This window comes from Chrysemys picta, chromosome 25, assembly GCF_011386835.1.
Source record: "Chrysemys picta bellii isolate R12L10 chromosome 25, ASM1138683v2, whole genome shotgun sequence".
NCBI lineage: Eukaryota > Metazoa > Chordata > Testudines > Emydidae > Chrysemys > Chrysemys picta.
In genome coordinates this window covers 12,087,304-12,114,978 of record NC_088815.1, presented here as the reverse complement: position 1 = coordinate 12,114,978, position 27,675 = coordinate 12,087,304, and the positions used below count along the sequence as shown (strand labels likewise).

General features: G+C 48.8%; 1 protein-coding gene across 6 annotated transcripts in view; it reads left to right on the top strand.

The window, feature by feature from the left end:
* Positions 1-27,675, top strand: part of SBNO2 (strawberry notch homolog 2) — a 113,130-nt gene that overhangs the window by 75,046 nt on the left and 10,409 nt on the right. For 4 of the 6 annotated variants that reach the window (XM_065578409.1, XM_065578408.1, XM_065578411.1 and 1 more), the window contains 21 exons: positions 1,469-1,630; positions 7,532-7,615; positions 8,278-8,374; positions 8,968-9,128; positions 9,628-9,761; positions 10,292-10,382; positions 12,115-12,258; positions 12,864-12,981; positions 13,565-13,670; positions 14,299-14,452; positions 15,416-15,592; positions 16,406-16,503; positions 19,449-19,531; positions 20,651-20,851; positions 21,562-21,737; positions 22,598-22,729; positions 23,316-23,451; positions 24,152-24,264; positions 25,096-25,167; positions 26,219-26,327; positions 27,575-27,649. In XM_065578409.1, the coding sequence (XP_065434481.1) occupies positions 1,469-1,630; positions 7,532-7,615; positions 8,278-8,374; positions 8,968-9,128; positions 9,628-9,761; positions 10,292-10,382; positions 12,115-12,258; positions 12,864-12,981; positions 13,565-13,670; positions 14,299-14,452; positions 15,416-15,592; positions 16,406-16,503; positions 19,449-19,531; positions 20,651-20,851; positions 21,562-21,737; positions 22,598-22,729; positions 23,316-23,451; positions 24,152-24,264; positions 25,096-25,167; positions 26,219-26,327; positions 27,575-27,649 (2,623 nt within the window). The remainder of the gene's footprint in view (positions 1-1,468; positions 1,631-7,531; positions 7,616-8,277; positions 8,375-8,967; positions 9,129-9,627; positions 9,762-10,291; positions 10,383-12,114; positions 12,259-12,863; positions 12,982-13,564; positions 13,671-14,298; positions 14,453-15,415; positions 15,593-16,405; positions 16,504-19,448; positions 19,532-20,650; positions 20,852-21,561; positions 21,738-22,597; positions 22,730-23,315; positions 23,452-24,151; positions 24,265-25,095; positions 25,168-26,218; positions 26,328-27,574; positions 27,650-27,675) is intronic. The other 2 variants (XM_065578410.1, XM_065578412.1) reach the window with 1 other exon arrangement.

Sequence of the window (27,675 nt, the reverse complement as noted above, 5' to 3'; positions counted from 1 at the left end):
TGCAGCTAGATCAGTAGAAAACAGGCCTTTAACTGGAAATGGAGTGCAATGACTCCTCATATCAGAGACCCGTTGGCAGCCATACTGGGGTGCCACCGCAAACATTTGGTTATCTGTCCTAGCAGCAGCAAAGGGCCTAAATTGTCATCATGTCTACAAATGTCCCTCCTCTCACAAGAAATAGCAAGCTGTTTATATTGGCAGACTCCTCATGGTAGAGGCGGAAGGGCCCCTTGGTCCATCCCGCAGTCCTTGCGGAACACTGACACTTCTCCACCTGGGAACTGGACGGTATAGCCCGGCACTTTAAGAGAAATTGCGGTAAGGTGAACAGAAGGCTGACCTTCGCCTCCATGTTTTACAGAGAGATTTAATGGCGAGAGTGAGTGAGTGAAGTCAATGGCTAGGGTCAGGCATTGTGTAGGGGGGTAGAGTTCTGTGCAAGTTTTCCAATAGGCTCTCTGTTTAGACCTGCATTCTTGGCTTTTGGTTCTCATGCCTATTTGGAGATCAGACAACCAAATAAGGAGCTGGATGGAGAAGTGGAGAGGATTGTAAACGGCACGTGGTGGGGCTCATTCCAGTTCTTGGTAGAGCTATCATGGGCAGTCTCAGCAGACACACCAAGGAATGATTAAGGATGGAGAGTGACCCCTTAACTGAAAGGTGCTCCCTTCTTGTCCAGCTTGAGGAAGGGGAGGCCTTGGGGGCAAGGCCCTGGACTGGGACTTAGGAGACCTGAGTTCTATTCTCAGTTCTGCCACAGACTCCCTGCGTGACCTTGGGCAAGTCACTTCGTCATTCTGGGCCTCTGTTCCCCAGCTGTAAAATGGGGATGATAATCCTCCCTTTTACTGATTTGTCTGCTTAGACTGTAAGCTTTTTGTGGCAGGACTGTCTCTTGCTAAATTCTGGTGCAGCACGTGGTACGATGGGGGTTCTGATCTTGGCTGGGGCCTCTAGGTGCTATTGTAATACAAATAATGATAATTGATAGGTGGTGTCATGTTGGGATGAGAGAATAGTTAGTGCTGTTGCTGTGCACGCTGTACCTATTTTGTGGCTACATAGAGGACTTTAGATTTGGCACCTTTCACTAGTGCTCAGTTGTTTTTCATTAAATACGAAGATCAGAGTGACTGGTGCTGTCCTGTCCTTTGAGCCTCTCTCATGCTGATCTGCACTTGGAGAGTCACAATCTAAAAGTGTTTCCAAAGAGTCTAACTTGGGTTCCTGTACGTTGCACCAGCAGTTTTTCCTACTGTGTCAAGAAACTGGGATTATAGATTTAAACCCTGCTTCTCTGGATAGCTGTCCTGGTTTACCAGTTCGTTTCGAAGCACCATGGAGCGTGGATGTAACAACGCTGTCCATTTAATACTCTGAAATCAAACATGAGTGCAAGACAGAACCTTGGAAGCACCTTCTTACCGTCTCCTGTAACCCAGGGCTTTTCTTTCCATTTCAGGATTCTTCATACCTCGATGAGCTCTCCAACAACTCCCTCTTCTCATCCCCCGCGGACTCCCTCTCCGACATTGCCGATGCTCAGGACTTCCTGCCCGCCGACAGCCTGAACCATGTGCCAACAATATGGGATATAAACACGTCGCAACCAAACCAAATAGAGGTCAGTGAAAGTCCCTCTCCTTTCCTCCCCACTCAGAAATTCAAACCTCGAGGCCTGATCTTGCAGTTCTCCTACCAAACAGCTGCCCCAGGACTTAGGAAATCCATTAGGGGTGAAGCAACCCTCCCTTCAGACCCAAATGAAGTTCTGCTGCCAGTGAAGCTGATTCAGTGTCCCAGGGAGGGCTCTGGACACCCCATTCTAAAGACATTTCAAAGGGCTCCAGCTTAAAATAGGTTCAGTCCCTGGTTTTGAACCTCTTCGTTGTGGGTCCTCCGTTGCACTTGTTGCACTGGCGTCGTCCATTGAAATCAGTGGAATGTTAGGACACACCTGTAAATAATACTTTGCACTATTTCAAAGCACTGTACAAACATTAGCTTAGCCTCCCCACAGCCCGGTCAGGTAGGTATGTTCAGCATCCCAGTGAAAGTGTGTACTTAGAACATTCAGCCACCAAGCTGCCCGTATGAAGGGTAGCTACAGTGTATTGTTGTGTTGGGTCCATTAGAAATATTTTCGGCTAGATCGTTATGCTACAGTGAGCTGTCCCAGTACCTATGTCTATCATACATTCCTTTTCTATGGCAAATATTGCTTCTTTTGTGACAGCAGTAAAATTCAAACCCTATATTGGTTTGAGAGTAGTCCCAAAACACTCTAGTTTTTAGTGTGGCTGCCCATTAAACAACATCCCACTCCCTCCTTTCCATCCAGTTAATTAGTACTGCTCATTTATTATTGTACAACCTGGTATCAGCCACTGGTATTGGGGAGGAGTTTGGATAGTTAGATGAACTGGTAGCATAGAAATGTGAGAAATCTCTAGTTTTGATTTTGTAGTGAGTGCTCACTACCGTGCACTTTCGGTTTCCCGGTACACCACTGTCCTCTGTTTGCTGTCATACAGATCCCTGTGGAAAGCAAGTATGACGCCAGCCTTGGCGAACCCATTAAAACTGGGTCGCAACACACTTTGGGGTCCCAATCCACAATTTGAGAACCGCTGATCTAAGGCTATGTCTGCAATACGAGCTAGGGGTGTGAGTCCCATGCTCAGTCTTGAGTTTATTGTGTAGGTGATGGAAGATGTTGGTGGCCTGTAATATATAGGAGTTCAGACTAGATTATCTGGTGGTCTCTTCTGGCCTTAAACTGTAACTCTGACATGCTCTCTTCAAGCATAGCCACCGGTTTCAGGTGAGTTTGTACTCACTGCTACCACGTTTACGCTGCTATTTGTACTTACGCTAGCTCAAGTGTGCAAACGTGAGCAGGAGACTCATAGCCCTAGCTTGTAGTGTAGACATAGCTGAAGATAGGGCGGTAACTAGACAAGTTTGAACCTAGAGCACGAGAAGCTTGAGGGGAAAGGAAGAGCTGAATCATTTTAATGAAAGAAATGTCTGAAGGGGCCACACTTGGATGCATTGAAGTTGTTGATGTCTTATTGTGCCCATTCTTTCATTTATATTTTTAACTTGGAAGCTTAAAACACTGTTAAGAATGTAGCTCCTGGGAGTGTGTGTTTTCTAAACACATAAACTGAGTTCAGGATTTGACATGTGAAAAGTCTTCATGTACAAGATATACAATAATAATATGCTGAGCAGCACAAAGAAAGCAAGAGAAATGGGTAATGTTTTGTGGGTGTGTGAAACTAACGCTTTGTCAGAACAATAGCCACTGTTACTGTTGGATGCTGCCATTTATATCTTCCTGTCTGCCAATTAAAATTACCACCCTGAGCCATCACCTTCCTTCACACTGATTGGGTTCATAACAGGACAATTAGCTCAGTGGAGTTCATTTGTCAGTAACTTCCTTGTGGAAAAAATAACTGGTTGTTTTGAACATTGTTTTATCTTTGCTCTCTGGTATTCTGAGGGTTTTTTTATCGATTGTTCCCAGCATTTCCTCATGGAATGAGTTAATTTAGTACATGCTGCACCAGGATTTCAGTGTCATTTTTGCATAGGTGGCTATAATTCGCAGTATACTGGCAAAAGAGATTACCTGATAGAGAGCACTGAGTGGTAGAGTTTTTTTATCTGAATTTTCAGTACATAATTTTCATTATATTAAAGAAGACAAGGGAGCGATGTATTGCAAGAGCATGAGACGAAAGATTTAATTTTAACATTCAGCACATGATAATGTGAGTTTACTACACTGCTTGTATGATTGTTGCAAGATAAGCGTCATGTGAATAATCTCCCCCTGTGTATTGATTCAAACCACAATAATATTAATATTCCATAAGACTGCAGATGTTTTTGCTTTTGCATAGCCATATACTGCTTTAACAGAGCTGCAGGATAAAAATGAGCCATCAGTTGTGTGATGTCAGGAATAACTCAGCCTGACATGATCCTAATCAGTTCTGATGTGGTGATTTTATTCCATTTTGGTTGATCAAATATCTGTTTCCGTAGAAACAAGATAAAGCCGTGAAACATTGTTAGGACATTTGTAAATTTCATTGTCTAAATTCAAAGCTCGTAATGTCTGATGTGTTAACTTTGCAAGTTTTTACAAGTGAAGGCTAGTGAGGCAGCACCAGCCAGCATCCTCCTTTGACACGTCCCAGGCTGCTGCATGCACTCTGCTTATGGGAATTGCATTGCTGGTCCTGCTAGTCCAGGGTCCTATCTCTGACGGTGACTAGGACCAGATGCTTCAGAAAAGGTGCAAGAAGATGCCTGGCAGACAGTTCTGGAATAAGCTCCCTATCAGTTAGTACTTAGTTTATGCCCTGAAACATGAGGGTTTGACCTTTTATTTTTTTTCATATTGACATAGCAATAGAATCTCTCATTGTATTTAATCCTCTTTAAAATCTTACTAAGCTCTCTGCGTCAATGATGTCATGTGGCAGTGAGTTCCACAAGCGAATGATAGGTTACGTAAAGAGCATTTCCTTTTTTCAATTTTACATCTGTTGCCTTTTAGTGGGGGAGGGTGCCTACTCAGCGTGAGAGGAAGAACATTTGGGACGCACTTCACAATTAGACTCTGCATTTCTAAGCTTCGCTGATAAACTCTGATCCCATATGCTGTATATACAGCCTCCATTCAGAATGTGGTTGACTACACCCCTGAAAAGGGGGAATAGATGAACTCCATGACAGGCCTTATTTGCCCATCCCAGATGAGATGTTACAACTAATAGGGGGAAGAGGCGTTTATAACGACACGTTAGTTCTGTTTTATCATTTCAGGAAGAGGGATAGTGGGAAGGAAAACCACCCTGCAAAATATCTTAGGCATTCAGCAGACAAAACACACTTGCATAATTTGTCCGGGGATTGTGAAATGTCATTTTAAAATACTCATTGCAGTCTAATATGATTTTTCACAAACATTTCAAAAGAACCCCTTGAGTTCTTCAAATCAGTAAAGCAAAGATTAACCCTTTGAAGCCTGCAGCTGGAGTTTTCGTGACCAGTCAATGCATTTTAGTAATGGTGATCGTTCAAGGCACTTTTTAAAAACTGAGAACCTTCCTCCCAGCCAGATCCAGAGGAGTAATATTTATACAGAGAGGAGTCAACTGGCAATTTCATTTTCTATTGTAGTATTAGTGAGACAGGCACAAAAGGGAAATAAAATAAGGTAAGGAGGGAAAAAATTGAATAAAATGAAGATTCAGTGATGCCGTTGTCAGTTGCTTTATTAAGTGGGCATCTCTCCTGCATTCTTCCCTCTGTTCTTATATGTGCAGTGTATATCTTTTACACAGTGTTCTCCTACATGGAACATATGTTACAGAGAGGAGTAAACTAGTGGGCGGATCGGAAGAGAGAAGGGGAGGAATTGTAGAAATTAGAGTTGGAACTGGCCTATTAGATCATCCAGTCCAATATCTTATCGCTGCAGGATTGTTCCCTGGTGTACATTTTCTAATGTCTCTACCAGTCAGGGCCGGCTCCAAGTTTTTTGCCGCCCCAAGCAAAAAAAATTTCCCGTGCGCACCCTCCCCCCCCCAAATCCCTGGCCCCACCTCCTCCCCCGGGCGCACTGCATTTCCCCTCCTACCCCTCCATCCCAGGCTTGCCTGGGAGGGAGGGGGAGAAGCGGAGTGGCGGCGCGCTCGGGGGAGGAGGCAGTTGTGAGCTTGGAACCGCTCCCCCCCCCCGGGTTACTTCCTGCTGCCCTCCCCGCGCCTCCCACCGCCGCAGCTCACCTCTGCTCAGGGCCGGCTCCCGGCTTTTTGCGCCCCAAGCCAAAAATTAAAAAAAAAGGAGCCGGAGTGCCGCCCCTTGGAAAGTGCCGCCCCTTGGAAAGTGCCACCCCAAGCAATGCTTGGAGCACTGGTGCCTAGAGCCGACTCTGCTACCAGTTATTATTAAATGCCCCAAGCAGTGGGACGTCCACCACTTTCTTTAGGACACTGTTCCACCTGAGATGAAGATCTAGGGGCACCAGTGAGAGCTGTGCGCAACAGCCATGTTGGTATATCTGAGCTTATACGGTTTATACGTTGAAGATGCCATGAGTCAAGGAAAGATCTGGGTTATCTTTGCAATAAAGAATAATCTTTCCTTGTCAGAGCTCTGCCCTTCCATTCCAATGGTATGAGGAGATCTGAGTCTTTTCTAGCGCCTGAGTAGAAACTTTTGTACCTGCTCTCCAGCTTTCTTGGCACTGGAAACATCTCTGCCAGCTTCTTTCTGGTAAATCTGACTCAGGCTTCCAGTAATGAAGGACAATTTCTTGCTTGCTTGCTTGTTTTCTTGCTTTCTTTCTTAGTAAACAATTACAGAGTGTTTGCTTCTGGCCTTCCAATGGCTCACTTCTGCCTTTGGAGGGTGTCTGTCTGTATAGGCTTGGCACCCGTCTATGGCTGTAAATTGGAAGCAATGTTGCTTATGGAGCAGTTGATTACTTTTAGACTCCATGATTTGCTGGCCTGACTTTGTTCTTCCTTTCAGGAAATTCCAGAATGATTTTGGTAGTGTAGAGCCAGAAAAAGGTTCTCATCAATTGTCTCTTCCCAGCTGGAAGTGTCTTGGGAGCCCTCTTTACTAGTTGTAGTCTGGTGCCTGCAGATGTTATGACAATAATGAGCTCTGACGTAGCACTTTTCATCCAGAGATCTCCAGCTATCCCATACTGCAGTATGATCCCATTGGTTGATGACTCCCAGGGTTCCTGGTTGAGTTCCCCAGTGCAGAATGATGCCAATGAGCAGGAAGCGCTGAGAAAACCTGCAGCACCACTTTAGAGTCTTAAACCACAATGTTTCGGGAATGGCGCAGCAGGTTTCTACAGAGCTGCTTCCAAGACAGATAGGAAAACAGCCTTCTGTTCATGCATGCAGATCAATCTTAATCATTCCCACTGCAGAGAGAACTCATGGTGCCCTTGAGAACACCAGTCAGATGCTGAAAGGGATACTTGCCTTATAAATCCTCTGAGAGTGGCAGGATTTGTACGTATAATTCATTAACGAGTGGAAGGCGGGTGAATAAACACAGCATGTCAAAGACAAGGCTGCGCCCTGAGGAGTTCAGTGTTTGAGGGCAAACGTGGCGTTTCAAGATGACCCGTTTTAACACACATGCTGCTGTTACGACGTTGTAGGAAAGACTGCCGTCTTGCAGGCACATTCGCATCGTGGAAGGAAGCACACCTCTCGCCATGTCTGCCTGCACACACACAACGTTCTCACTCTTCATGGGAAAATATCCATCTTGGCTAGTTCTCCAGCGTGCGTGTGACACACAACTTGGAAGAGGCATGCCGAGCAAATCAAGCCACTGTAATACATAAGTACCTCAGTCCTGGGCACAGGACAAAAGTGGATTGTTTTTGTGCTTTCCTTTCATGACCTGTCACTGTTGGTTTGGATGGATGGGTATTAAAGCTGCTTTCTCAGATGTGTGTTTTCTATTCCAGCTGTTCTCTCCCAGCAGACCGTTCACAGGCTTAGAAAGTTTGGAAGACCATCCCCCAAACACCCCACTCCTCATAAGCTATCAGGTGAGGAAGAGCATCTGACTCTGCGGGAACAGGCACGAGGCACTTACCCAGATATGAAAAAAACGATCTGGCTAAAGGTCTCCCCTGGAAAAGCCATGATTGAAGAATCAGTCAGATGTTTCTCTAGCCACCGCCCTTCCCCCCCACAGAGTCTTACATTTCCCTCATTGGAGCTTCACTGATTTGAGGGAGTGATATCTGCTTCCTCTACAATTGAGCTCTAAACCACATTAGCTAACAGTATTTAAAGGCTATTCTGGTTTAAAATGATGTGGTTTGGCACCCACGGTAGGTGGGATCAGGCTGTGTTCTCAACTGGTTTCGATCCCTAGTGTAGCTCAAGTTAGAGCACAGTTGGGTCCTGCTCACACTGGCCAGCCAAACCGTCTTAGAAACTGCTCTTATCGCTGCTCCCTAGTACAGTATGGACTGGGCTGTAAAGGTGGCTTGCAATACAGTTACTGGACCACATGGGAGAGGCCCCCTCGGTCAGTTTGCCCTGTGCTGCTGTGTTGTATCAATGAGACAAGTTGAAGTTGAGGGGCAAGTTTGTGTGCTTGGGATGGGAGGGTTTAAATGATGGTACTTGGCATGTACCTAATACCACACGTCCAAAGCTCTGTGGGATGTTAATATTCAATCCACATCATGTGTCATTTCAGTCGCAGACTCCGGTGGAGGAGGATGACGAAGGTGACGAGGAAGAAACGGAGGAGTTGGGGCACACGGAGACCTATGCAGATTATGTACCGTCAAAATGTGAGCGGCGTGGCAGCCTTTTCGTTTTGCCTCGCTGTCCGATGTGGGACGCTGATTTCGGAACCCTTGCTGCTCGGCCTAATACTCCCTGGTTTCTGCAGCGGAGGACGGTGGCGTTGCATTGCAGCCCCCACATGCACATTTTTGTAGCTAAGCTTTGCAGGCCAGCTTACCTGAGCCCGTGTGCTGTTCCACTCTCTGCGGTCTCCCTGGTTTAACAGCAAACCTGGCCGTGGCTTTTTATCGAGGGTGGGGCCGAGCAGATTTTCAGTCATCTCCATTTTCCCCTGGAAAAAAGGGGCTGGTGATATTGGGGATTCCCAGGAATCCTTTTGCCAAAGGGAGCAAAGGGCAGCGTTTAGAAGAAACATATCGTCAGGACCTCTTTGTTCTAGTCCCAACTCTGCTGCTGGCTGACTGGCCTTGGGGAAGTCACTTAACCTCTTTGCCTCAGTTTCCCGTCTGGAAGATGGGGATAACGCTTAGCACTCGGGTGTTGGGAAGTTTGTGAAGTGCTTTGAGGTCCTCGGACGAAATGCTCCATAGAAGTGCAAACATCAATTATTTGACTGTTTCCTGTGTCTCCCTTCCAGCTAAGATTGGGAAGCAGCACCCGGACCGCGTGGTTGAAACAAGCACTCTCTCCAGCGTTCCCCCGCCTGACGTTACCTATACCCTGTCCCTTCCGAGCTCAATTGCCGACAACGGGTTACTCTCTGCACTACAGCTGGAGGCCATCGTTTATGCCTGCCAGGTACGCCAGATCCACCTTGCTCAGCTCTCTTCCATGGGCAGATAGTAATAAAAATACACTGTGCCATTCTTAAATAACTTGTTCAGCTGAGTTTCCAAATAGCCTCTTGCATAGAAAATAGAACTTGGAAGCATTGGATTTGGACACAGATTTGAAATGCCTTGTATAAGGGCGTGTTGTCTAAAGCAGGGGGACTGGGAGTGAAGACTCATGGGACCTGATTTTCAAAGGTGCCAAGTGCCCTCTGCTCCCATTGACTTCAGCTGGAATTGCGGGTGCTCAGCACGTCTGACGATCAGGCCCTGGGGACCTATTCCCTGCTCTGCCGCTGTGTTGTCACTTAACTCTCCGAGCTTCGGTTTACTTTGAGACGTTTGCAAGACCTGCCTCCGTGGGAGCTGTGAGGGTTAATTGGTGAGGTGCTCTGAGCTCCTCAGATGAAAGGTGCTAGCAAAGGGCGAATCAGGGTTAATTCCTAATTCTGGTTTTGAATTTGCAGCAACATGAAGTTTTACTACCCAACGGGCAGCGAGCTGGGTTCCTCATTGGGGATGGTGCTGGGGTTGGAAAGGGCAGGACAGTTGCCGGGATCATCTTTGAAAATTATCTGAAGGGCAGGAAGAAATCTCTGTGGTAAGTTTCCCTTCTTTACTGTGAGAGCTTGGAGAGTTAACTTAAGGCCAGGCGCCAGGAATTCCTGAGTGCCAGCTTTGTAGCTGACTCACTCTGTGGCCTTGGGCAAGTCATTTCCACCTCTCTGTGCCTGTCTGCCGAAAAGATTTACACTGCAGGGGAGATGTGAGGATTAATCATTGTTAGTACAACACTTTGGAGAGGCAAATCCCGGACCAAGTGGAGAGGACACTAGAGCCTGTTCCTACTCCCTTTGAAGTCGAGGGGAGATATCCCTGGCCATGTGTGGTGCAGAATCAAGCCCCTAACAGATGGGTTTGTACTGCAGAATCCCTGCACATCTTGTCACAAATGGCAGTTCCTGTTCGGGACTCGAGGCTGCTGTAGTATCTTGTTTTGAGGTGCATGGGAAGTTTTGCTACACCTCCAGTGTCTGTAGTCAGAACTATTGATCTCATACTTGCAGGTGCACTAAACTCTACACAGGCTGTCTCCTCCTCAAGACAACCAGCTCCTCTGCTTTCTTTTAGGTTCAGCGTCTCCAATGATCTCAAGTATGATGCTGAAAGAGACCTGAAGGACATTGATGCCCCCAACATTCCTGTGCATGCTTTAAACAAGGTAGGGAGGAGAATTCAAGACCATTTTTTTGGTGAGGGAGGGAGGAAGCCCATTACTGGCAGCTGGTAGGTGAAATGATCCTAAACAAAGCATGTGACTCACCTGTCCTTGCCTTCGTGTCGTGTTCGTGCTACAGACCATAGCAATCAGTGGCCTGGTTATTGTTACTGTCCTTGCCCTGTGCTGTTTCCACTGTAGACTCTCCTGCCGTAGTTACATACGTGTGATGCTCCTATGTTGCTTTGGGAACTTTGATTTCTGCAAATCTAAGCAGAGGCTCAACGCGAGTGTAGTGGCAGGGCCACGTGGCGTGTGCATCATGCTAATTGTTCCTGGAGTGGTTTTGTAATGGCAAATGTTGGACCTGGTACAGCTGTATTGTTAAGACCTTATTATTCGGCAATTCCAGGCCCCAGGGAAGAACAGTCAATGGGCCCCTAGCCTGCGCGGACGTGGTCTGCATGTCTGGTGCCCAGCGAGCTGCCAACTGCGCTGCTGAGTGTGCTCTTCCGGCACGGCCAGGGCTTCCACATGCCTGCCCGGCTGCCTTCGCCGCCACCGGTACCACCCCACGCGCACCTAGGAGTCTGTCCTGCTGCCCACGTGGGCAATTTAAAAGGGCTTGGGGCTGCCGCTGTAGTGGCCGGGGGCCCCCAGGCCCTTTTAAATTGCCCAGGCCCTCGACCCCTGTCAGCGGGCCTGCCCTTTTCTGATCTTGTTGGGGAAGAGGGACATACAAATCCAAGTTTTCTCCCTGTAGGGGCTGCCAAGCATGCAGTGCTGTGGACTCTCTAAACATGCATCTAATTTCAATCCAGCTAAGTTAGTGCATCTCTTAACCGTCTCCTTTTAACGGTCAGTGTCAAGCAGGCATGAAAATTAAATTGCCGCTTAAAGGAAACTGCCAGTGCTAAGTAGTAATTGTTCAGCAAGATATTCCATACCCCTGTTCTAGTCTCCAGATCATTCACAACCAGCTTGAACCTGTCAAGCTGCCTGCTAGTTTCTCAGAACGTTTGTGGCCTGATTTTCAGAGGCATCGAGCCCCCACAATTCCCATTTAAATCAATAGGATGTGCGTGTGGTCAGAACCTCTTAAATCAGCCAATTAGTCCATTGAGCCCACTGTGTCCTCAGAATCTAAAGGGCTCTGAATAGCACTTTCTTCAAATTGAGGGGTATCTTTTTCCTTCCTATAATTAACTTAGTTACAGATGAAGTCTAATGATCCTGGAAGCTAAACAATAATCTCCCCCTCAGTCAAACAGGAAGCCATCTCTAAAAAAGGAAACAAACCAGAGGAGAGGATATTTAAAATAAAAACAGTTTAAGCATTCTGCGCCATTGATTAAAAAGAATTAAGTGACTTCGGTCAGCCAAGAAATTGAAGTCCAAGTAAAGTTTCCACTCTTCGTTAAAATGCATGCGGATGTGCGCACATGCTGACGATTGGAGGGATATATGTAGGAATTTAAAGTCCCCTCATCATGGCATCTCTGTGCCAAATACTAGCATTAAAGAAGTCAGTTATTACCAGGCTTTCTTCCCCACTCTCTTCCCATATGGGCTCTGTGATGTGGCAATTGCTTATAAAAAGCAGATGTGTACGCCCTGTATCGTCACATTAAAAAGTCATCCGCCTTCACCAGTTTTGGGTTTGGACAGGGGATGGAATCAAATGAGCTATAAATAGCATTGTAAGTGTCCTCTTTCTTTTTCCTTCCCCCTGTAGATTAAATATGGTGACACAGCTACCTCAGAAGGAGTCCTGTTTGCCACTTATTCTGCTCTGATTGGTGAAAGCCAGGCAGGCGGACAGCACAGGACGCGATTAAAGCAGATTTTGGACTGGTGCAGGGAGAACTTCGACGGAGTTGTATCCTAGAGAAATAGCAACATGCTTGTAATTGTGCTTCCAAAGTGAACAAAGATCACCGAGAGCACGGCTATCAGCTTGGGGCTTGTGGTGGATGTTCCAGTGGTGTAAGGAGCGGGGGTGGGGGGGGGGAAGCCCTCAGTTCTCCAGAAAACAGTGTAGCTGTGGAACGGGTGGGCATTTCAGAAAAATCAAAGTGATTTAGGAGCACAGTTCCCATTAAAAGTCACTAGACTTTGTGTTACTGAGGCCCATTTGAAAATCCCCCCAGTGAGAGTGCCAGCGGGTGAGCACGGGGAGAGTCAGGGGTGTATTTGAGTAACAAGCATTTTCAGCTTTCATCCCCCTTGGCATGTGTTCGGGTAGTGGGGCATCATTCAATAGGAAATAACAGGGTGGAGATTTACCACAGACTTTGGAAAGCCGGGGCCCGGGGAGAGTGAAGTACAAGGCCACACGCTGAATGTTTGATGGAGGTTCAGTTCCACTGGAGGGACGTGGATCGTATTTTTCTCTCTTCGCCCAGCCATTATCAGCATTAGTATTTATTTGTATTCCCGTAGCAGACTGCGCGTCCTTTCTCCTTGACTAACATTCCCTTGCAGATTGTGTTTGATGAATGCCACAAAGCCAAAAATGCCAGCTCCACTAAAATGGGCAAAGCAGTGTTGGACCTTCAGAACAAACTGCCTGGAGCTAGGGTCGTCTACGCCAGTGCCACAGGTGAGAGTCTGTCCCATGTCATTCCCAAGACCCCAGGTATAAACATGCAGCAGCTGCCCAATGCTCCAGTCTTCCCCACGCGGAAGATGTCCATAGCCCAGGTTAACTGCTATGGGGCTGTTACAAAAAACACACGTTGTAAAATTCAATTTTAAACAGCAGAAATGGACGCTCCTAGAGGGGGTGATGAAGCATCAGATGCTCTAATCCCGTGTTTCATCTTAACGCAAAGGACGGCAAAGCAGGACTCCTAGATTCTGTTCCCAACTCTGCCACTGATCTGCCATGTGATCTTTGGGCAAGTCACTTTAACTTCCCTCTGCCTGTTTATTCATCTGTATAGTAACGCTGACCTGATGGGTGTATTGTGAGGATTAGCGTTTGTAAAGCTCCCTGAAGCCTCTGCTGAAAGGCACTGTGGAAGTGTGAGGAATAACCCTCCTTTTTAAAATGCTTACATATGTTTCTAAGCTCTCCAGAGTGAGGGTTCACTTGAAGCCTGCTGCCCGTCACTTGAAGAGGTTGCCTGAGGCAAAACTATTTATAGTTGTGTCTTTGCTAATAGCACATTCTCTTCATACAGGTGCCTCTGAGCCAAAAAACATGATTTACATGAGCCGGCTAGGGATCTGGGGGGAGGGAACCCCTTTCAGAGCGTTTGATGAATTCCTCCATGCAATTGAAAAGAGGTAGGTCATGGGAGACCTTTCTGGTTTTCCCTTCCACTAATCCTGTATTTGGCAACAGCCTTCATTTGGGTTGGGGAAAAACCACTGGCTTTGAACCAGTAGCTCACTGGCTGTGTCGTTTCAGCTCCCTTGTGATATGCAGTGTATCTGGCTAATACATTCCAAGCCATCCCACAAATCTTACAGCGAAGGCTTTGTCCCTATTTCATGACGGGTGTTAAATGCTACAGTAACTGCCAATATCTCTGCAGAATAAAAGGAAAAATTATTTTTTATTGGGCCAGGCAGTGAGGAAAGCAATGCAGTGTGATGGTTAGCAGAGGGGATTTACAGTCAGGCCCCTGACACTGTTTCTGTTTCTGTCACAGACTCAGTAGGGTGTGGGAAAACAGAAAGGTGAAGTGACTCACCCACCTGTGAAATGGGGATAAGGCCTGCTATGTAAATGCCAGGATTGTGTGGTCCAGTCTATTATGATTTGAAGACCACTTAAGCAAGATGCCAAAACAAAACCTCCAAGAGGTTCTGAATCTCCAGACAAGCCTACTCCATACGGCCACTGTGCAGGGGAAAGGGATTTCATAACTGGCTGTCTCTCTTTCCTCCCCCTTCCTCCCTTTCTGCGTAGGGGTGTTGGTGCAATGGAAATTGTGGCTATGGACATGAAAGTGAGCGGAATGTACATTGCCAGGCAGCTCAGTTTTTCTGGAGTCACTTTCAAGATAGAGGAAATCCCACTGGATCGGCAGTACGAGCTTGTCTACAACAAAGCAGCGCAGCTGGTGAGCTAGTGTTTCTCTGTAGATCCCCAGCATCCCGCATTCCTCTCCAGAGAGCTACTGTCTAATCCTGTGTTTTGTTTTTGGGGGGGCGGGAGGGGGGTTGTGAAGAGGAATATTTTACTCAAGAAGTTGAATCCATTTAACTATGGCCTCCTGCTTCATTAACAAGAGCATGGGGCTCATTCAGTCATTTGATCAGCTCAGTTGACATTGTGACAGAGGACTTGTTGGCGTGGATTGATTTTCGGGTGGGCTTGTATGCAAGATGGGGGTGGGGGGGTGTCTGCTTTTGCTGTTGTCTGTATATATGAAATATATATGTGTGTGTACAACCAGGTCTTCAGATGGATGAGAACGGATGACTCTTTATTTTTTACTCTGATTTTTGAACAACTTTCTAGTGTGTTTCAAACGTTAGGTGCTGAATACTGGTAGAGTCTCATTAGTATTTAATTATCGTTTGTATTGTGGTAGCCCCTAAGAGCTGAAGTCATGGGCCAGGATCACTTTGTGCTAGGTGCTGTAGAGATGCAGAACAGAGTTTAATCATACTCCTTAATCAGCACATGGGAGGATGTAAGGGGACATTAGAATAGCTGCAACCCAACATTTAGGTTTGATTTTTTTTAAAAAGAATGGGTGGTGTTAGCTTATAACATTTAAAGAAATATTTCAGTGGCTGCTGCTGCTTCTTTCATGTCATTGTAAACGGCCTTTGCTTGGATTTAACAATTCCCTTGCAGTGTTTGCAACCCAGACATTGCAGCGTTGGGTTGAGGCAGAAGGTGGAAATTGACCGTCTTTTCATTGTCCTAGCTAAATGAAGCACAAGTAAACAAAGAGCATAAATAGGGAAAATAAATTTGATATTCAAAGCCCTGATCGTTTTAATAACCTTATGTGTTACGGTGACCTGAGTTAGGGACTGGAGTATCAACCTGGCCCTCTTGTGTGTGCTTTCAGTGGGCAGAGGCGATGGTGGTGTTCCAGCAAGCGGCTGACTTTATTGGCTTGGAGTCTCGAAAGTCCTTGTGGGGTCAGTTCTGGTCAGCTCATCAGCGCTTCTTCAAATATCTCTGCATTGCTGCTAAAGTCCGACGCCTCGTTGAGCTTGCCAAGGAGGAGCTGGCAAAGGACAAGGTACGGTATTAGAAACCAGGTGCAAAGGGTCAATAAGCGTTAGTCCAACGACATCCGTTATGCGTGGGCATTCAGGTGAATCATCGCTGGGGATAGTCATCTTTGACGCCTGGTGTCTTTCTGCAGAATAAAACCACTTTGAATGTTGAGGCCCAGACATGCGTTGTAGAGAACACAACCTCTGTACAAACTGAGGAGGGTTGGGTAAAAGATTGGAATGAGGGTATTTTCATGCACTTGGACACTAGTCTGTGATTGTGTGCAGTGAAAAGGCAGCATATATCTTCTTATATCCTTGACCTAAAGGCATCTAGCCTCCATAGGTGAAACCAGGATTTCAAGTGTTTAATTTCCCATAGTTCAGAATGAATGTTCATGTTTACCATAAAACAGCGCCAAGAAACATCAGCAAACGTACTTGAAACAGCATTCTGAGACGAGTTAGAGTTGAAAGATGTCCTGGATTCTCCAACTCTGCATGGTTAAATACACTTGGCATTGCATTCATTTGCTGGGGAAATCAGTTAGTTGTAATGATAAAGCATCATAACAATGTTTCTTAACATCGTGGCTGCGTGTATAACCTCAGGCACTCAGAGACAGAGGCTTCAGCGGGAGCCCAGTTTTAGAGCCAAGATATTACTGTGTGTATCTGGGAGGAGTTGGGGTTGAATTTAGAAGGTGCTGGCAAACCGTGAAACGTAATCTCTTCTGAAGCTGATAATGGTTTGCTGAGTGTTGATGCCCAGCAAAATGTAGCATGACCTCATCTCGCTAACACACGGCCATGCTGCCCTTTTGATTTCTCCCCAGTGTATTGTCATCGGGCTCCAGTCCACTGGCGAAGCTCGCACCAGGGAGGTCTTGGACGAGAATGACGGGCACCTAAACTGTTTTGTCTCCGCTGCAGAGTGAGTTTAACCCCCTTGTGCTTTGAAGGGCAGGAATCCGGGGAGGCTCAAAGGCACAGTGAAGCGGGCTCTGTACCAGGGCTGCTTGCACTTTGTGGTCCTGTGAGTGCAATTCCTCGAATCCTAAATGAGCTTCACATACAGAGGACACTGTTTTAAGACACTGTTTCCAAAAGTGACTTGATGTGCTAAGAGCCTTGAAATCTGAGTGCAGTGGCCTTTCCTGCTCTTCCACATGCAGCTTTAGTAATGGCGTGTGCACGAGGACAGCCAGATGTGCAATAGCCTGCTTCGTGCACCCAGATGCAGGTTTGCGTGGGCACAACAGACGCACCCGCATTTCTGTGGGAACTTCCATCTCACCCACTCTGAAAAATGCAACCCTCAAAACTGTGAAAAGAGGAAAACTATTTTTAAAGGTACAGGATTAAAAACAAGTGAGCACGATAATCTGATTCAGAGACAGATCTTGAGATCTTACAGACGTGCTGGAAGGTGAGATGGCACCCCAGGATTTTGGACTATCTCTCTTTGTCCCACCAGAAATCCTGGTTTCAAGAATGTTGTCTTTCAGCATCAGTCCAAAGCAGAACATAGCATTAGATTGCCTTGTCCCAGTAATGCACTAGTTTGTGGTGGTTTGGTTTATGTATTTCTACATCAGTTAATCTGAGAGCTGACTGTACTCAGTGCACAGTCAGCTGTGGACGATGAGGAACATCTTAAAAAGCACTGAGTCCCATTTTCCAAAGTATCCTGGGCACTGTAGGAGCCTAAATCCTTGGCTTTCAATGAAACTTAGGCACCTAACTCACTTAGGTGCTTTTGAAGATGAGCCCCTATTCCATGAACCCAGCTGCCCCTGCACATCAGGTGGCAGGAAGCCAAACTGCCTGACTGGGTTAAAACCCAGGTGAGTTACGTTTCCTTAGGGCCGGTGCAATCAGCAGGCTGCTGTTAGATTATTTTTGTTTGCATCAGTTTTTATTGCTGATGAAAACAACTGGAGCAAGCTAGACTTGGTGTGAGCTATCCAAGTGCCAAGCATCCCTGCTCTTCCAGGGTATCTCAGTTTTGGCCTATGCCACGCCAGGGGCACCGGTCCAGATATGATCCCACTCCCCCAGAGCAAATACTCGCTTGTTAACTGCTGTAGAATTGAAGCAAGTCAGGCTCCAACAGCTAAGTTGATTTCTGATCTGAATTGGACATCTGCCTAACACAGGCCAGAAGAGGTCGTAGTAGAGCTGGGGGTCGGGACCCCTCAGGGGGTCGCGAGGTTATTACATGGGGGATTGCGAGCTGTCAGCCTCCACCCTAAACCCCGCTTTGCCTCCAGCATTTATAAGGTGTTAAATATATAAAAAAGTGTTTTTCATTGATAAGAGGGGTCGCACTCAGAGACTTGCTATGTGAAAGGGGTCACCAGTACAAACATTTGAGAACCACTAGTAGAGGATCCTAGTGGTCCCTCGTGACTCCTTGTTCAAAGGTGGTGCTGTTAGTGACCACTTGTGCTGGCCAGCTCTGTCCCCCTCCTGCGGGGCAGGTGTTCACTTGCTGGGCAGTACCATCTCCTAATGTGCCTGCTTCACGGTGTCCGATTGCAACTTCCTGGTTCTGAAGCCCTTCAGCAATAGGGGGGTGCTCTTAGAGGAGTGTGTTTGCAATGGAGCAGTTGCTGACAAAACAAGAAGGGAAGGACTGCTCGCTGTTTGTGCAGGGGAGTCTAGAAAACTTTGTTAATGGGGTTCCAGTGGAGGAGAAGGAGAAAACACAGATGGTCAGGAGAATAGCAAGCTGGATTTCATGGCAAGGAGACTCAGAACCTGAATCCTGGCTTAAAGGAAGCAAAGTGACCGTCAGCCTTCTCTGGGCCTCAGCTCTGTACCCAGAGCCAGTCCAGCACTGAGGGCAAAGGGCCTTTCCAGTACCGCATAATAGGTATTGTTTAACTCCCACTCTGGTCTGAGAGCCCCTCCTCTATTCCCCAAATACCCCGTCTCACAGCAGGTGGGAATCATGCCCATACCTCTCAGCTGTTGCTTTCAACATTTGTTTCAGCCCAAGCTCATTTAGCGCTGCCTCCTCATTGCACATGGGCCCAGTCCCTCCCAATCCAGCCAGCATTGAAGCATTTACTCTTTCGTTTGCAGTACAGCCCACAAAAGCATCCATTTGATTTCCACCTCTTCTGATTTTTCCATCCACCTAGACCCACAGTGTGTTCCATGTTTTGTCACTGGCCTTTACCTTGCGGGCAAGTAGTTCTGCTTTAGGTTAATCAAAGCACGTTCGTTAGACAGCCGTGACCCAGAGTCTCCGCCATTCCAGGCAGGTCAGTTACATGGCACAGGGTTGGAACCGCTAGCCCACATAACACCCAGAGAAGATGTTGGATGTTGGAACGTACTGGATTTTGCAGTAACAACTTCCAAACATAGAGAGCGTCACACTTAAACCTTGCTCTCAGTTACCCTGACGTTTGTGCTGTTTTGGCCTGTCCCGTGGCCGCGCGATGCCCGTGGCATTTTGTGTTTATATTGCAACAGCTCCCTGGCACGGCTGGGCTGCCTCCGTTCACCAGGAGTAGCAGGCAGTCTAAAGCAGAGAGCATTTCTCACCACAGCATTCACTCCGTGTGCATGCTGTAAGGCTGAGGTCCTGCTGGAGCGAGCCAAGCTCTCTCGTTTCACTCGCGCTGTTTGCCATCAGAACCCTCTGGTGAAATGCAGCCGCCTCCTCTCCATTCGAGTTGCTGTGATTCCTCAGATCCAAGCTGTACTAATCGATAATTGTTCAGGACTCACTAACAGTTAGAGAATGCTTGGTTTAGCCCATTTTCCCATTAAGTATAACGATCTCTTCAATACCCATTGATACATTATAACCAGTAGATGTTCCTACTCCTGGTAGCTAGAATAAATTTTGCATCTTACTTTCAGAGGCGTCTTTCTATCACTAATTCAGAAGCACTTTCCTTCAACCAAAAGAAAGAGAGAAAAAGGAACTGGCATTAAAAGAAAACGTAAGACCGCCTTCCACCGCCCAACGTCTGACCTCCTGCCTTTCCGCCTCGCCCCAGCTACTCAGCCTTTTCGTCTCCTTTTCCCTTCCCCACTTCATGCTTTGCCTTGGTTTGGGTTTGCCCTCCCTTAGATCCCTTGCTACAGTCTCTCACCCTAGGCATGTCGCTAGTTACAGCTCTCCATGTCATCTTTTCCCCCCGCAACTCACCTCCCTTCCACCAAATCACTTCCTAGCCCCTGGGATTGCCCAGTAGCCATGCCCTTTCCCCCTGCAATGCAGACTGCTAGACTGACAGGCAGATTTTGCTAGACTCCCAGCTGCACATCTGAGGCCCTCTTGCAGCCAAGGGGTTTTTCTCCTCTACCCCTTACATATAGGGTGGCAGGTGCCCTGGAAAATACTCAGTTATCTACCCTATTCCTGGCTGCAGCTGCAGGTAAGAACTGTCTCCTGTACCACCTGTGTTCCCTCTGTGCTGGGTTCCTTTGCAAGCAGGCTGGATCCTAGCTCTCATGCCCATGGCGACATGTGGGAAGTGGGATATGGCAAAGGGGGGAAGAGGAGAGAGTGGTAAAGGCTAATTTACAGAGATTGCCCAGGCAAACTGCTGCCTGAGCACCAACTGCTTGGGTTTCCTGCCAGCTGAGACCAACGGACCTGTAACGTCTTGCATGGCTGGGGCATTTCTCACTGTGCTGGGAATTCAGTCCTGATGCGACTGGTTTTCCTTCCTGAAACACCAATGCACCAGCCCCTCTCTTTGCCTAAAGATTTTCCTTTAGGGATAGCTAAGCCTGTGGGTTCTTTCCCCACAAGGGGAGAAGAGGAAAGTAGCTGCAATTCTGCTTTGCTAACACATGGCCAGGTGAGAGCAAGGTGCAGTTTGCACATTGCCATGTGGCCGTCTTCAGCCCTGGTAAAAGACTGGCTCGCTCTTCCTCTCTCTCTTTTTCCCCCATGCCCAAACGTCTGCCTCTCTCTGATCTGCCTTTCGCTTGGGACAACCTTAGCTCCCTATGACCTCTCCTCCATTCTCTGAGCCAGTGCTTGCTGTTCTGTGCTGACCTGCCCCGCGGGCCCTCTCCCCCCCGCTGATGCGGCTCGCTCTCCCTCACAGGGAAGCAGAAAGGCCGCTGTGCGAAGGCCCTGAAAGGCATGTATGACATGGCGGGCGTGATCAAGATCAGTGACGACAGCAGCACTGATTCGGAGGTGGGGCTGGACAGCGACTTCAACTCCTCCCCGGAGTCCCTGTTCGACAACGACGACGTCATCTTTGTCGAACAAACCTACAACGGCTTCACACCTGAAGACAGAGGTGAGCCAGGCTGGTGCGCTGGGGTTAATTCCTTCCCAGGCCAGGGACAAGCCAGGCATTTGGGGGAGGTCAGGGGACAAGGGTCTGGGCTTATCCTGGTCTCGTACATGTGCAGAATAACATTCCAAATGGATGTAATCCCACGTGGGACAGCGGCGCTGAAATCTGATACAGGCGCTTCTCATGGTGTCTCCCCGGGGACAGTGAGGGTCCTGTTGTGTGGGAGTGGCCATGCTTCCTTGGCAGGGATTGGCCAGCTGTCGCACCCACCAGCTCAGAGCCGGTCCTTGCGTCTCTTTAGGGAGGTTGAGGAAATGGTACCTGCAGACTTCTGACTTCCAGGCTAACGCAGACTTGCTTGGCTATCCTGCACTGCCCAAGTGGGGGAGCCCCCACTCCCGCGTTAAAAGCAAACTGACGTTTGTATAATAGAACGATTGGCTTGTAGCTGATTTATACCTAGTTGTGGTCAGACTTGGGGGGTGGGGTGGAGTGTGGAATACCAGCCTGCGTGAGAGATCTGTCCTGCTACGCACTCATCAACACACGCCCAGCAGCAGTCCTTACTCTCTCAATCAGACCCCTCCTCTCTTGAGCCTCAATCTGGGTCGCTCTATGGTTCTTCTTCACACTGGTCCCAAGCTCTGTGGCTGCTGTGTTCCTTGCCATCCCCTGGCTGGACTCTAAGCACCTACCTTTCAACATTGCAGGCATTTTGCACTTGCCAGGGTCCCAGAAGGATGTGCATGGCCCGGGAGTGCTAGAACACGTGGAGAAAATGAAACAGGACCTCCTATCAAAAGTAAAAGCACTGGGCAAAGAGCTACCTCTCAATACCTTGGATGAGCTGATTAATCACTTTGGGGGCCCGGAGTACGTGGCAGAGGTATATCGTATTATGGTCGCCTGGCATTGGGCACTGCAGCTCAACCTGCTGTTCATGGCTCTAACCACTAGAGGGGGCCATAATGCCAGCCCTTGGAGAGGTTGTGTTGTGCTCCCAGCCCCACGGTTGGTTCACGTCTGAGCGGGCAGCCGCTGGCTAACATCGTAGCTCCTGGGGGCTAAGGCCATGTCTACACTACTGCTTACATCGGCAAAACGTATGTCGCTCGGGTGTGAAAAAACCACCCCCTTGAGCGACATCAGTTTCGCCGACCGAAGCGCTGGTGTCCACAGCTCTCCTGCTGACAGCTACTCCCTCATTGAAGGTGCTTAAATTATGTCAACGGGAGAGCTCTCCCCTGTCGGCACAGGGCAGCTCCGCGGGAGATCTTACAGCAACGCAGCTGCATTGGGATAGCTATAAGGTCTCTAGTGTAGACATGGCCTTAGTTCCTGACCGTGCCTGTCCAGTGTGTGATGGCGGGGTAGGAGGAGCTCCCTGAGGGATCCCCGCCCCTTTATGCTTTTTGCATTATCTTCCTCACCTTGAGACCCTGGGTTGTAACCCCCTTCTTCCCAATCCAGGACTGGCTGGGACTCCCTACTACTTATTTACTTGGCACTTCCTTACTGTGATCTTGGACTAGTTACTTCACTGCCTCAGTTTCCCTAATTGTAAAAAGTAGTCTCCGGGGCAAAAATTCCCTTCTGAAGCAGTTTATTACTCCAGGTCTGGCCAGTATAGACCCTTGCCCATGTGTCTGCCATAACATTTACTTCCCAAATGCTCCATTTCACCCTTGCGCCCCCACTCTGTCTGTCTCTCATTAATGACTTGTTTCTTCCCTGGCGGCCATGTAGATGACTGGCCGGAAAGGCCGGGTGGTGAGCAGACCTGACGGCTCCGTCATGTATGAGTCCCGGGCTGAGCAGGGCCTCTCCATAGACCACGTCAACCTGAAGGAGAAGGAGCGCTTTATGAGTGGGGAAAAGGTGAATGAGGCTCTGAACCAGAGACCCCTGCAGCTGCACACTGGAGAAGCTATGGATTGGCATAGTGCTTGTGGGCGGCTATCCCAGATGCATGATGGGACCTTGCAGTCACTGCCTTGCCCCAGATGTGTGTGCCTGTCTCCGTCAGTCCCTTTGCGCTTCACCCCGGAAGCCTGGCACTTGACCATTCGCTTTCCAGAGGAGAGCTGGGCGTGACTGTAGAACCTAGAAATGCTGCTCTGGCAGTGGCCAGAGGGGGCATTGCAGAGTGTCCTGTGGGACTGCCTGCCCCAGGGTCTGAACACCCTGCTGGCCCTAGGATGGAGGCCAAGGATACAGATCTCTCACATGAGCTGGGCAGAGCACTAGACAGCTGTGCCAACCCCTCAGGCCCATAAAACGAATATGAATTGTGCTGGCTTGACCTGCTGGGAAGTGACACGGAGGCAGGGGGCCTTCTGTGGGTCAGGACGGACTGTGTCCTGGGATTTCTCTGGGCCTGCCCCTGAATGCTTTCCATGTAGCCGTTCTCCCAGATCTCTGAGAATACCATTGCATCTCCTCACTCCTGCTGTGTCTCTCTCAGCTTGTAGCAATAATCTCCGAGGCCTCCAGCTCAGGGATCTCTCTCCAAGCAGACAGGCGGGTGAGGAACCAGAAGCGCCGGGTCCACATGACACTGGAACTGCCCTGGAGTGCAGACCGAGCCATACAGCAGTTTGGTAAGCCCCGAACATCCTCAGTCACTTTCTCCCTCTGCTCATTGGCTATGGGGTGTAGTTCAGCCCTGTGATTTTCTAGCAGCCCTGCAAACGAAACACCCGCCTGGCCGCCTTCTGGAGCCACAGGGAGTCCAGTTGTGTTCAGTGGCACAAAGGGCTAGCCCCAGTAACACGGGGCTCATGCAGCCTGCCAGGACCCGTCCAGGCACAAGGCAGCTGTGATCAACTTTCCTTTGAACTGGAATAACTAGGGGTGCTGCCCATGTGTAGGGGGAAGTGAAGGGCTGGACTGGAGAGTGTGTCCGGCAGAGTTGTGTGCGTGTGTGAAGCTAGCATGGCACCCGACCATGCTCTGTGCCTGGGGTGAAGCCAGCCTCTCCTCACAAGAGCAGTAGAGGAAATGAATGTACGACTCCACTTTAAAACTTGTGATTTTGTGACTGGCCACCCTGCTGTGATCCTGAAGAGGTCAGGGCAGCAGCCCTGCTCTGGCAGTGCCAGGTGGGAAGGTCTGGCAGCACAAAGCCGATGAGAGAAGCTATCTCCCCCCTCCCCAGAAGAGAAGTGTTGGGGTTGGTTTCAAGGCCGATAGGTGCTCTAAGGGAAGCTGCCTCGTTTGTCTGTGTTCCCCACTTCCTTCTCAGCAGCTGTTCCCATGATCGTGTCAGCTTCCACGTCATTCACCCCCATCTCTCTCCAGGTCGAACGCACCGGTCGAACCAGGTCTCTGCTCCGGAGTACGTCTTCCTTATCTCTGAGCTGGCAGGGGAGAGAAGGTTCGCGTCCATCGTCGCGAAACGTTTGGAGAGCCTTGTAAGTGCCCCGGAGGATGGCTAGAAATAAAACCCAGGCTGGCTGTGAACATTTCCGAGTGACTCTGCGTCTGGGGCACCTCTGGTCCCAAATAGAACTCAGGCGAGGGATTGCGTCACCCTGGGCTGACGTGCAGCCACCTCTGCTGCGAAACGAGGAAGCTGTTTAACAGCCGGCAGAACGGGAAGTGAAGAATACTCTACGTAATTGAGATGGCAGGGGAATTTCGGGGAGGTAGATTGTAAATCGGGATGTTGGAATTTCCCAGCAGGCAGGAGTGAACACCCATTCTTTTCCAGGAAGGAAATAGACTCTTTAATGACCATAAGCCGTCATTACCTCAGTTCAGTGTTTCATCATTTCTAATGAGTATCTCTGAGTGTTAATATACTAGCACCTCGCTGTCTTCCCTTAGCATGTCTATGTACTGACTTCTGGTGAAACTTGCTCTACTTTTAAACCGTCCTTCCCTGATTATTTGCTCAAATTAAGGGAAAAACCTACATCTGAAAATATAGGTGGCGTGTAATCTAATCACTGTGTTTAGGTTGAACATGGTGTCTCACACGCCAGCCGGGTGGCACATGATGCCTCAGATATCTGGAAGAAAAATGGCATTTTCCAGACACCAGAGCTGGCTTGTGATAATCTTCAACAATCCCGGCACACGCTGCTGAAGCTGATCAGATACAGCCCTCTGACATGGGGTCCCCTTAGGAGTCCGTCTTTAATCAGGGGTTCGCTGAGCTTTGTTATGGATGCAGTTGCTTTTCCCAGTGAGTCTCTTCCCCGACCTTTCTGAACAGGTTTGTGCTTTGTCCCTTCTTCCAGGGTGCCTTAACTCACGGAGATAGAAGAGCCACTGAATCCAGAGACCTCAGCAAGTACAACTTTGAGAATAAGGTGACCGTTAGCAATTCCGCGTGGTCGTTTAGCAAGCTTAAAATAACCTGCACACCCCTGTGGTAGGACACTGGGCATGACCAGAGCCAGTGCTGGGGTTGACAGGTCATGGCAGGTTAGGGATCTGCTCTTGTGAGCCCTGGGAACAAAGCTCTTGGTTTTGGCACAAAATACAAACCTACGGAGAGCATAATAAGAGAGCTTTCGAGACCTCAGTTCTCATACGGGGGGAGGGGTAGCTCAGTGGTTTGAGCATTGGCCTGCTAAACCCAGGGTTGTGAGTTCAATCCTTGAGGGGGCCGTTTAGGGAACTGGGGTAAAAATCTGTCGTGGGATTGGTCCTGCTTTGAGCAGGGGGTTGGGCTAGATGACCTCCTGAGGTCCCTTCCAACCCTGATAGTCTATGATAACACCCTGCAGGAAGGAGAGAGGTGTATTCTGGTCTTATGTACAGGGAAACTGAGGCAGAGATGCTGCTTGACTTGCCTACATGCACAAAGGGAATTTGGGTTCGGGCCAGGACCTCATCAGTTCCCAATAATAGTGATACCCAGCTCTTATGTAATGCTTTTCATCAGCAGATCTCAAAGCGTTTTCCAAGGGAGGTCAGTATTATCCCCATTTTACAGGTGGGGAAACTGAGGCACATACCGAGGGTGACTTGCCCAAGTTCACCCAGCAAACCAATAGTAGATCTAGGAAGAGAACCCAGGTTGCCTGAGTCCCAGACCAGTACCCCATCCACTAGGCACACTGCCTCTCCCTCCTGTGCTTAGGCCTTGCCTCTCATAGGGCTGGAAGAAGACTCATGGGTGAGACCAGCTACCTGACTTGGGTCTGTACCCGAACACATTAGTTATCCATCAGGTTCTTGAGGGACATGCCTCTGGTGGCTGCATCTACTTCAGCATCTGCCAGGATGTCTACGTGCTTCCCACTCATTGCTGGGAAAGCAGCATCCGAGATCCCTTCTCCACCCCTAAAGTGTGTGGTGAGATCAGAGGACAGAGCTGCTCCCCGCCCCCATGTGACTGTTCTCTCCTTTCCACAGTACGGGACCAGAGCGCTAGACAGGGTCCTCACCACCATCCTCAACCAGACTAAGAGCAAAGTGCCTCTGCCCAAGTATTACCAGGAACGAGAGGATGAATTTTTTCAAGGTGAGAACATTAACTGGGGTTTCTACTTGAAAGTGCTTCTTGCTGGCTCAGGTAGTGTGTGGTAGGGATAGATCACTGGCAGGAAAGCTGGAGCGGGCACGCGGAGCCATTCATTTCCCTCCTCCTGGGGGGAGAAGACACCAAAGGGGCCAACAGCAGGCTGACGTGGACAGCTAGAGACAGAGGTGGGGAGAGGGGCAGCACTCTATGGTAAGCAGGGCAGTGGGGTGAGCCAGGTAGCAGTGCCCCTCCCCAGGCGTGGGAGAATGCAGAGGTGGGATCTTTTCTTACTGGGGTGTCACAGTTCAGGGCAACTGCGCTTGTATTTCCCCCTTGTGGGCCAGTAAAGGCACCCACTTTAAGCTCTTGGGTGGAAACTCGTGCCTCTCTCCCTCCTGACCGGGATATGTCCAAGCTGCATAGTTTCCTGCCTACACTGTGAATTCCCCAGCAAGTCAGACTGCCTACTCAGGCCTGCTTTGCCTTCCCCTGAGAGGCTATAAACAGTGTAATGGCCCACGGTTAGCAAATACCACCTCGCCTTTTCTGAGCAAGCACATTTATCCTCAAGGTGAAAGCACAACAGAGAAAATCATTAGTGTGGCAAAAGAAGTTGTCTGCCTGCTAATAAGCTTACCAGAGATCACCCCAACTCCCACTGGTAGGAGTCAGTCCTTCCAGCCCCACACGCGGGATTTTCAAGTCCATAACCGCTGTTAGTTCGGAACAAGCACACAGACTGCACAGATCAGCCTGTTCCTTTATGCGGCTTGGGCCTTTGCGCTTGTCCTCATGTAACAGGTGATCTGCAGACAATGGCTGTCTCCTCGGGGGGTAGCATCAAAAGGGCCAGGCTTTTGCACAGCCAGGGGGTGGGAAACCCACGGTACTTGTTTGCCACAGTTCATTCTTGTCTGGCACATTTGTTTCCAATAGTCCTTTGACGCTCCTGACACTTCCCAGGGTTTACCTCGGTCACGGCTCCCCCCAGAGAAGTTACTTACCGTCCCACCGTAATACATCATCACATTTTTAATACAAGGGACTCCAAAACTACGTCACCTTAATTCAATAAGGCTTTGCCAGGAGATTGTCCTCTCTGTCATCGGGGGAGTGGCCATCTTAGCAAGCAGGGGAAGCAGCCCTGTAGCAGGACTGCTGAGATGAGGGACTTCGTGGCATTGGGGTGGAGGCCACACCACAGCTCACAACCTTCAAGGCATGTGCTTCCCCTTCTGTCATTCTAGAAATGAAACACGGTCTCGTCTCGGTCGGGATCTGCTGCAAGGAGATGAAATACGGCTACGTAACGGTGGAGAAGGGTAAGCCTGGAATCTCCTCCCCGCCC